General features: G+C 31.2%; 1 protein-coding gene across 1 annotated transcript; it reads right to left on the reverse strand.

The window, feature by feature from the left end:
* Nucleotides 1-363: 363 nt before the first annotated feature.
* On the reverse strand, nt 364-5894 carry LOC147811889 (uncharacterized). Its single transcript, XM_087162268.1, has 3 exons — nt 5259-5894; nt 1034-3911; nt 364-374 (listed from the first exon to the last, which is right to left on the reverse strand). The coding sequence occupies exons 1-3, from the start codon at nt 5892-5894 to the stop codon at nt 364-366; spliced, it is 3525 nt and encodes a 1174-aa protein (XP_087018394.1).
* Nucleotides 5895-11008: the final 5114 nt, after the last annotated feature.

Below are 11008 nucleotides of genomic sequence, written 5' to 3' on the forward strand. Positions count from 1 at the left end.
GCCTTTAACATAAAATATATTTAATAACAAGAAGGATGATGATGATGTTACAGTGTTATGGAGGAAAACTGTGTAGAAACTAACTGATTTTACATTGCTGCGCAGAGCGCCATCTATTGAGTATTAGAAATAATTAATATGGAGAAATAAATAATATTAACACACTTCCCCCCGATGAACTCTTAGTTCATAACAATTTAGTCATTTCATATATTAATCAAAGTTATTTTTCTCAAATGTAAGGTACCAATATTTAAAATATAATATAATCTTACCTTTTACAATATGAGCCCTTCTTAATTATATAAAGATTATAATGCAATAATATTAATTGAATTCTTAAAATAATATGTTTCATGAGCATTAGTTCAAACCTTTAACAAATAAATGAAATTATTTAAATTTGAGTAAATATCAATTGATGAAATTAAATTATCATATCATGAATAATAAATCAAGCAATTTTCACAACACAAATTCTTTCACATGCAAAATATTTCAATTTTAAACAAACAAACATTTAAACAAGAAAATATATATGTATGCATGTTTTCTTTAAATCAAAAAGTTCAAATAATATCTTAAGATAAACTTAATTTGTAAGTTAAATGAATATCTTAAGTAATATTGTAAAATAAAATGTTCAAATAATAATAAATGTGAATTTAAAGTTCAAATAGAATGTTCATATTAATTTAATTGTCCACTTCTAAATTATATAATAAATTTATAGGACGTTTTATTATTGACGTATCTGTTTTCAAAGCACATGCTCTTATTTTGTTATCACGTCCTTGAAATGTTTCCACAATTTTTCCAAGTTTCCACATGCTCCTTGGAAGTTTGTCATCATGAATCAAAACAATATCATTTACCTTAAAATTTTGATTACCTTTATCCAAATTTACATAATTGACAGCTCTTAAATTTAAAAGATAATCCCTTTTCCATTTCTTCCAAAATAGATTTATAAGTCTTTCTCGATATTTAAATTTTTTAATTATCATTTTTTTGTCAATCATGCAGTCAATACCGGATAACTTGACTGACGGTAAACTTATTAATCGTCTTCCAAGTAGCATGTGGGATGGCGTTAGAGGAAAAGTTTCTGGAGAATCTGTAGTCACGTAAGTAATAGGCCTCGAGTTAATCACAGCTTCTATTTCACATAGTACTGTTTCGAGTTCTTCACTAGATAAAGATGTTTTCCTCAGTAATTTCCGAAGAATGATTTTCATTGAACGAACCATTCGCTCGTAGAATCCACCCCACCAGGGTGCTCTTTCAACGATGAATTTCCACATTATTCCTTTTGAGGAATAAAACTCACTCACTTCAGAACTGCTCAAAATAGTCCACATTTTTTTCAATTCAAACTCTGCTCGTTTGAACGTCTGAGCATTGTCTGAATAAATTACAGAACACAGTCCTCTTCTGGAAATGAAGCGACGAAAAGCAAGTAAAAATGCTTCAGTTGTTAAACTGGAAACAATTTCCAGGTGTATCGCTCGTGTAACTGCACAGGTGCATAGCATGATGTAAAACTTACTGTCAGAATCTTTCACAAATAAGGGTCCAGCAAAATCCAGGCCAGTAACTGAAAATGGAGGTGACTGTTCTATTCTGTCTTTAGGAAGAGGAGCCATAATTTCTCTTCCTGATCGAACATTGAATCTCTTACATAAGACGCATCTTCCAATTATTGACTTAATAAATTGCCGACCTTTCGGAATCCAAAACTTCTCTCGTACCTGCGTTAGTGTGTCTGAAATACCAGAGTGTAGGGTCTTTTCGTGTGCTTCCTTCACTATCAGTTCTGTAAATTTAGTTTTTGATGGTAATAGTATAGGATGTTTTTCATAATAGTTCAAATTGGAGTGCTGTAGTCTTCCACCCACAAGTAGAATCCCTTTGTCAGAAATGAACGGATTTAAGTCTCTGATTTTTGAGCACTTCTGTAAATGTTGTCCTTCCTTTAACCAATCTATATCCTTACTGTAGTTCTTTGCTTGTACGTGTCTCAACCAAAGGTTTTCAGCTTCTTCTAATTCTTCTGCAGTTAAATCATTTTTGATTCTATCTTCTTTCTTCACTCTCAAATTTGTTATAAATCTTCTAATCCAGGCTGTTATTCGGTAAACCTTCTTAATAGAACTAAATTTGTGGATATCGAAAATTGAATCGTGAACATTATTTTCACTTCCATAATTAACTGCAATAAATTTTGATCTCTTTTCTCCATCTACATCTGATCTTCTAAAATTTTCTTCGTTTTTCGGCCATTTTTCTTCGCTTAATGTCAACCATGTTGGTCCATTAAAAATAGTTGCACTTGAGAGCAAATCATTAGTACTGCATCCTCTTGATATGATGTCAGCTGGATTATCGTTTCCCTTTATGTACTTCCAATTAGAAGGATCTGTTAAAGTTTGGATCTCACTTACTCTGTTTGAAATAAATGTCTTCCACTGATTTGCATTTCCTCGAATCCAACTAAGGGCTATGGTTGAGTCAGAATATAGTATATAGTTGTTATTTATTTGAAACACTTTCCTTAAAGTATCCAATAATCTGGAACCTATAAGAGTGGCCATCAGTTCTAATCTTGGTAGACTCAACTTCTTCAATGGTGCAACGCGTGCCTTTGAAGTAACAAAGCTTACGCAAAAATTTTGATTTCTTTCATATCGAATATATGCAATCGCTCCATACGCCTTCTCACTTGCATCACAAAATATAATTATCTTATAATTCCCTACTTCGGAACAGCTATCTTCTTCATGAAAATAATATCTTGGTAGTGAAAGTTCCTTTAATACATTTACTTCCTTATACCATTTTTCCCATTTCAGTCTTAAAATGTCTCCGAATTCCTCATCCCATTCTAAGCCTTGTTCCCATATTTCTTGAAGAAGAATTTTAATTCTAATCGTGAATGCTGTTATATATCCCATTGGATCAAATAATTTCGATGATATGCGTAATACGCTTCTCTTAGTATTTTTCACATTTTCCAAAGAGTCAATTAAAGAACTTAAATCTAAATTAAATTCATCCCTTAAAGTATTCCAAATTAATCCTAAAACCTTTAAAGGTACTGTTTCTTCACTAGGATATTTTTCAAATTTCGTGTCTTGCCATTTTTGGCATAACTCCTTAGAATTACTCTTCCACTTCCTAAGATTTATTGATGCATCCTTTAATATTAATTTAGTGTCCCTGGATAATAGTAGTCCATCTTCAATCGTATTTGTACCAGTAATAAGATCGTCGACATACAAATTTTCATTTAAAACCTTACACGCCAAAGGATGAGATTCTTTATAATTTTTGATATGATACTTTATTGTTCCAGCCAGTAAAAATGTTGATGATTTTACTCCGAAAGTTACGGTTCTATTGCGAAAAACCTCAATTTTCTTGGGAGGGAATTGCTCTGACCAAAGAAATCTAAGATAGTCCCTATCATGTTCATCAATTAGCAATTGTAGGAAAGCCTTTTCACAATCAGCAATTATTCCTATCTTAAACTCGCGAAATTTTAATAGTAAAATTAAAAGATTGGGGTTTAGATTGGGACCCGATAATAAGTTATCATTTAGAGAGTAGCAATTTTTTTCTTTAGCCGAAGCATCAAAAACTATCCGTAACTTTGTAGTTTGTTTATCATTTCTAATTACTGGATGATGAGGTAAGTAATAAACCATATTTGGAACTATTGATTTATCATTAACAGGTTCTATTATTCCTTCCGATAATTGTTCTTTAAAAATACTAGCATAATTATCATGCAAAGAAGGATTTTTATTAAAACGCGATGTTAAACTAATTAACCTTCTTTTAGATAAATTAAAATTGTCAGAAATGTTTACCTCATCTTTAAATGGTAATTTAACTACGTATCTGCCATCCTGAAATTTTATATTTTGTTCAAACTGTTTTAAAGTTTCTTGCTCTAAAGGTGTATTCTGAATTTTATCATTTATGCCTAAGCTTTCAATATCCCAAAATTTCCGTAACTGTAAATTTATATCATCACAAGAATTATTTTCATTAGTTAATTCTTCACAATTAAATTTTTCCTTACAATAACATAAATTTTCAATGATGGAGTCATTTTTTAAATCTGAATGAGTAATCCCAGTTACGCTTCCGCCGAGTAATGTTTCGACATAAAACAAATCTTTAGTCAACTCCTTTATGTACCCAGTGTGGAGTTTCCAATAATAATCTGCTCCAATTAATATATCAATGGAATTTATTCCTTTCGAAAGGCATAAATCAGTAAGCGCAAAATCCTCAAGCAGCAACTTTATTTTATTATTATGCGGTGGGAAAGAAGCACGTGTTATGGTACTTGAAACCAATAATTCGAACTCTGACCTTCGAGTAGGATATTTTTTATTGCTTATACTCGCCTTTACTATATCAAATGTCTTTTCTTGCGGTTCACGGCTTCCAAAAGTATAAACTAATAAATTTTCCTTTCTTATTATCGGGAGATTAAGCTTTTGAGCTAATTCTCTAGTAATGAATGACCTCATCGATGCGGAATCAAATAAAATATTTATCTCCTGCGTTTTATCTGCCAAATGTAAATTCGCAACACATGTTTGTAAGAACACTGATTGAAATTCCCCCTTTTGTCCCTCTTCGACATGAGAAACGCTGGCTACGACTGTATTTTTCTCTGCGGTTTCTTGCGAACTTTCGTTTTGAGTTTTCGGAATTCCAAAACAAATTATTTCGTGATGAGATTTACTATTACATTTTTTACAAGGACTAATTTTACTCCTACATTGTGAACTTAAATGTGATTTACGGAAACATTTAAAGCAACGACCTTCGCGCATTAATCTATCTCTTTTTTCAGAAACCGACATTTTTTCACAAATAAATGAATCATGTTCTGATTTACAAAATACACAATTAAATTTTACATTAGTAGCCAATGCTGAAGCTGTGGGAATATTCGATCTGAACTGTTTTCTGTTATTTATTACTTCCCTGGAATTATAATAATTATAGTGTTTATTTTTCTTAGCATTATCATGGAATAATGTAGATGATTCGCGTACTTGAATTTCTTCCTTAATAAATTGAATTAATTCCGAAACATTAAATTCTGATTTTGATTTTCGTTTGCGGTTGTATTCTAAAGTTAAATCTTCTGGTATTAGTTTTAATAATATAGGGCATAATAAGTGTCCATATGTTCCAGAGACTACATTTAAGCTTTCTAAAGATCTAATGTTTACTTCTAAATTATCATATAAATTCCGTAATGCTCTAATATCACTAGAATTTTTTACGGGATCAAGATTTAATAGACGATTCATATGACTATTAATCACTAAATCTTCGCGCCCAAATCTATCTTTTAACAATTCTATGCTTTTCATATAATTTTCTTTAGTCAAAGCAAACCCTTTAATAGCATTTAATGCAATTCCACCCAGTAAACTCTTTAAATAAGTAAATTTTTGTATCTCAGTTAAACTTTCGTTTTCATGGATCGCGATTTCAAATTGATTCCAAAATTCAAGCCATAATGTTGTTTCTCCGTAAAATTTGTTTATGGTTAGTTTTGGGAGTTTAACTGCATTACTTATTTCTGGTACAAATTTAGATTGTGCGCTGTTAAATGATTCTTCTCCTCCTCTACTTTCTTTATTGTTTTCTTTCAAAAATCTTGCGATTCTAGATTGCCACTTTATTATTTTTTCCGAATATTCTTCAATTCCAGTAATTTCATTTTCTATTTCCTCACTTTCAATTAGTGGTTCAATTCGATTATTTATTGCTTTCAAACTTTTATTTTTATCAATTAACTGTTCCTTATAATCTATTAATTCTTCGATCTTTTCTTTAGTTTCAACATTATCATCATTCATCAAATTTTCAATCTTTGTTATTATTCGAGTTGTTAAAGAGCGAATTGTTTTTCTTTTATTTTTCAAATCATCGTATGAATCCATTATTTAAATCAATTGCACTCACCTTTAATCAAATTCTTAGCCCCACGTTGGGCGCCAATTTTAATATACGGTGATATGATCTTTCAGATCTCGGGGTTTCATTCATTACAAAACGCCTTTAACATAAAATATATTTAATAACAAGAAGGATGATGATGATGTTACAGTGTTATGGAGGAAAACTGTGTAGAAACTAACTGATTTTACATTGCTGCGCAGAGCGCCATCTATTGAGTATTAGAAATAATTAATATGGAGAAATAAATAATATTAACACGCCCTACCGACCAGGCTATCCCGGCCTCGATCACACATTTATAAAATTTATTTATCCGAAGAAAATTGAATGTAAAAATTAATTTTAAATAATTATCTATTATTGTTTGTTATTTATAATTAGAGACGCCCGGTGGCTGAGTGGTAAAGCTTTGCGCCCCCGTGCCACAGGTCCTGGGTTCGATCCTCGGGCCGGGCAAGGTTGACTCAGCTTTTCATCCCTTCGATAAATGAGTACCAAGCATGCTTGGGAACTAAACACTGGGGGTTCCACGTTCGGCTGACCACCGAACCGGAACATCTGCTCCTGCACTCCGGAGCCCATGGTCAAGAAAACTGAGAAGGGCACAGTAGGCCTTGGCCCTCTATGGGCTGTCGCGCCGTTGAGTTTAGTTTAGTTTAGTTATAATTAGAAGAAAACTAAAATTTAAGCTATGTAAATTTTACATCATTTTAACTGTGTAATTTTAAAATGCAAAATTTGAACATTACTCATCAAATTGTTTCTAAATTAAAAAATTTCAAAAAGACATGACCTCATTCGAATTTTACATTGTGTCATTTAAAATTACATAGTTTAAAATGATACATGAGTTAATGTGCCTTGGTATTCAAAATTTTTTCAACCATTATTAAACAAATTAATATAAATTAAGAAATAATTTTAAAAAGATTACATTTTCTTTCCCTTAGTTAAAGAAATTTTATAATAATGAATAAAAAAATTTAATTCGCTTAAATTTTTTTTTTACATGGAATACGTAAGAAGTAAAATTAACAAGCCTAAATAGAATTAGAAGGAAAAACAAATAACCCAAATTCATCGAACAAAAGATCGATTTAGTTAAAGAATTTGAGAAATTGAAAAATTTGTTGAAAAAATTTCAACAGTCTTTTTTTCCCCTCCTAAGTGTAAACATGATATTTCTAAACTTAAAAGCAATTTATAGACTTTAAAAAATTGTTTACTTGTATCAGCAAGAATTAAAAACTTCTCGTGTGAGTAGCATAAATTGTAGCTCATTTATGTCGCACTAGAGTTGCACAATGGGCTAATGGCGACGGTTTGGGAGGCACCCCCGCTTCGGTAGCCCGACGACCTGCACTCGAATTCGAACACTTTACGGTAGAACAGTTTATCGAGGACCCATACCGCACACCCACGGTCCCTACGCAGACTGATCCAAGTGGTCACCCACCCGCACACACAGACTGCAGCCGACTTCAGTGATCTGATGGGAACCGTGTCTTAACGATCAGTCCACTGCGGGACGTGAGTACCATACGATAAGTTTTGTAACGTATATGTGAAATCATGGTAAGTCTCAATTTCTGTGTTTCCTTTGTCTAAGAAATAAAAGAGCTGCAATAGAAGTCATAAAATTTAGCTCCTATAAAATCAAATTTCGTTCTATAAACTTAAATATTAATTCCAATCATACATTAATAATAGTACTTAAATTTCGTTAAAATTATTTTGCTTCCGAAGTAAATCATTAAATGCTTTTTTTTATTTCACTCCTAAGAAAACGATTATTCTGCAATTATATTGTTAAAATACATTTAGGGAGTCTTAAATTTCTTAATAAAAAATAGCCTTTCTAAAGTTTAAATAAAAAAAAAAATTTTTTTTTTTAAATATAAAATTATTGATAGTCCACTGCTTGCCCCCCCCCCTCTTGTGGTTCTACTTCTGTGTCGTAACAACCTATTATTAATAAAACTACCACCTAATATTTTAAACATGCTATATCGGAACAGCCTGTTATTTTTATCACAGGCTAGTATTTTGGAACAGGCGATATTTTGTCACAGGCTAGTATTTTGGAACAGGAGATATTTTTTCACAGCTAGTATTTTGGAACAGGCAGTATTTTGTCACAGGCTAGTATTTTGGAACAGGTGATATTTTTTCACAGCTAGTATTTTGGAACAGGCGATATTTTGTCACAGGCTAGTATTTTGGAACAGGCAGTATTTTGTCACAGCTAGTATTTTGGAACAGGCGATATTTTGTCACAGCCTAGTATTTTTGGAACAGATGGTATTTTGTCACAGGCTAGTATTTTGGAACAAGCTAGTATTTTGTCACAGCCTTTCTTACTATTTTGCAGTTTAAGCTAATTTGCAGCAATGCCGGGCACGGTGACCTGTCTTCCATGACCTTTGGGTTTTCAGGCATACGGGGGGGGGGCAGGTTGTTTACAATTGCATTTTCCATATTTACTTATTTTCATGTTTCTTACAAGTTGAATAGAAAAAAAATTCACGAAATTTTCCTACAAAATATGAGTCTTATTGTCTAATTTCTTCTCTCCTAAGTCTTACACTCTCTCTTTCGCATTTTTTTAAACTTTTTTTTTAAGACAATAAATATTTTAACTTTTTATTCCCTTATAAGAAGTTGGTGTTAAAATTGTCAAAACTATATTTAGTATGCGAATTCAAGCTATATTTAAACACTTCTTTGTATGCAAGCTATAGTGTTTGATAATTATATTATTATCAAACACTATATTTTTTCTTCCAATGTTTATCCTTTTTTACTTCGTCTACTTTAAAATGCTGAACTTATGACGAAGCATGAAGGGGTAGTATAATAGTACAGAGAAGATGAAGGGTAGTAGAATAATATGTAAATATTTCTATTTTCTTTTTTATGAAAAAAAGGAGAAACAATTCTTAACTTTCAGCCAAAGGAAGCATAAAGTTGTCGATTATGGACTCTAAGACTAATTACATTGCTATTATTTTTATATATATTAGGAAACTATCTGATGGATGTTCGGGTTAAGCAAAATATTTTATGAATGGGATTTAATAATGAAGTTTAGTAATAAAGTTTTAAGGGTCATTAAATTTATGTATTTTATACATTTAATGAAAAATTCAGAATATTTTTTTTTGAAATAGTAAATTGCTCACTATAGAGCAGGGGTCGCCAAACTTTTTTGATTATCGACCCCTATATAATTTTTCGAAATCTCCATCGACCCCCGCTAAAGTAATTTTCTGTTAATTAAAATAAAACTCTATTAGATACTATGTTTGAACATTTATTTTATGATTTTAAACATTTATTAAAGTAATAGTACATTATGTAACAATAGTTTTATGAAAAATATATTAATATTGAAATTTAAATACCTTATTATTAAATAATAAGTAATTATGCATAAATAGATATAATAAGTAAAGTAACTAAAGATTTACTGCGTACTAATCCATATCATTAATGCTTACCTTCTTTTTTGTGCATTGATAATTAAAATTGATATCTAAACCAAACGAATGGTTTTATCGAAACAATAACTAATTATCCAAAACTATAAAAGTTTCAATAATGACACTGCAAATATTCAACACAGTTTGCAAAGATAGTTGAAACTGCGTATGATATTTGCATTTGTAACGTCAATGCTCGTCACACGTGACATTTGGACAAGCGCATATATGCATATGACTTATAAACTGCGCTGAGTTCGTGCCACTGCGCGGTGGTACGTACATACTTGTTTCACCCCAATAAATATACGGTTATTAATTTATGTTTTATAAAGAAACTGATATTGAGTCAATTATAAAAAAATTCACAAATTTTACATACTTAATTAGGTATGTGTGATTTGCGTATTGAGAACTGTTTCTTTTTTCAACCCACAATTGACCCTTCCGATTCGGATCGACCCCCATTCGCCCCCCTGTCTCAGATCGACCCCTGCTTTTGTTAAATAGACCCTTGGGGGTCTATATAGACCACTTTGGCGACCTCTGCTATAGAGTAACTACGGCCTACATTTACATAAAAATGCTCCATTTTTTTTCTCTTTTTTCCGACTACTGTATTTATTGCATTAATTACAATCGTCTTTTGGGGGACATCTAACCAAGGAGTTTTACTTCGAGAATCCAGACACCTCTTTACGCCATTGGCCCCCCGCCTCCCTAACTTTCACTGCGGGTTTCTTTTTCCGCTTTCGTTTTTGAGGTCGACCGTGACCTTCGAGGTTGCGAATTGACTCTCTCAATATCTTTAAATGAAGGCGTGTCCTTTACTTCCCTCGTAAATATTTATTGTGGTAATTCAACCAATGTTCTACGTGAAGAGTGATTTGTTATTTCGCTGAATTTCGTCCACTCGCATACAAATAGATGTCTCTCTGGCATTGCCTATTATTTTGTTGCTTAAAAGATTGATTTATTTTGAATTTTTGAAGAAAATAAATAATATATTTTTAAATGATAATATTCTGCAGGAAAGGAAAAAATCTATTACTGTCAATTTGGCGAATTTTTTTCCCTTAATGGTTTGAATTTTACTTGACATAAAAATTATCATTAAGGGGAACATAGTATGTGATATTTTTAAATTAATGTGCTAATTGTTTTAAAAGGAAAATATTATTTAAATTATCCAAGAAAAGCTTGGAATTGTTATAAAAAGGCTTGTTTCTTTAAAAATTATGCTAAATTCGTATACTGGTGTTTATTTTGCAAATTTAATTTTTTTCAATAAATGTTTAAAAAAATATCGGATTATGCTCTAGTTGTATTTAATTAGTTAAATGTTTTAGCTCGTGCAAATTGGTAAAACTGAATCAATTACATTTTAGTAAACATATATTTTTTTTTGGTTTGAAACTATAAAATGATGTTATTCGAATTATTTAAAAAAGTTGCATTGAACTAGGTTGCAATGTATGCAGTTAGACTACTTTCAGGTATTTAAGTAACTGAAATTATAAATCACTATC

Source organism: Parasteatoda tepidariorum, chromosome 4, assembly GCF_982258835.1.
Source record: "Parasteatoda tepidariorum strain Cologne lab strain chromosome 4, Ptep-v5.0, whole genome shotgun sequence".
NCBI classification, from domain to species: Eukaryota; Metazoa; Arthropoda; class Arachnida; order Araneae; family Theridiidae; genus Parasteatoda; species Parasteatoda tepidariorum.

Coding starts and splice junctions, on each gene's coding strand:
- LOC147811889 (XM_087162268.1), bottom strand. CDS start 5,894: ATGAATGATGATAATGTTGAAACTAAAGAAAAGATCGAAGAATTAATA. Junction 3,912..5,258: donor ATTTATATGATAATTTAGAA/GTAAACATTAGA, acceptor ATAAAATTTCAG/GATGGCAGATACGTAGTTAA.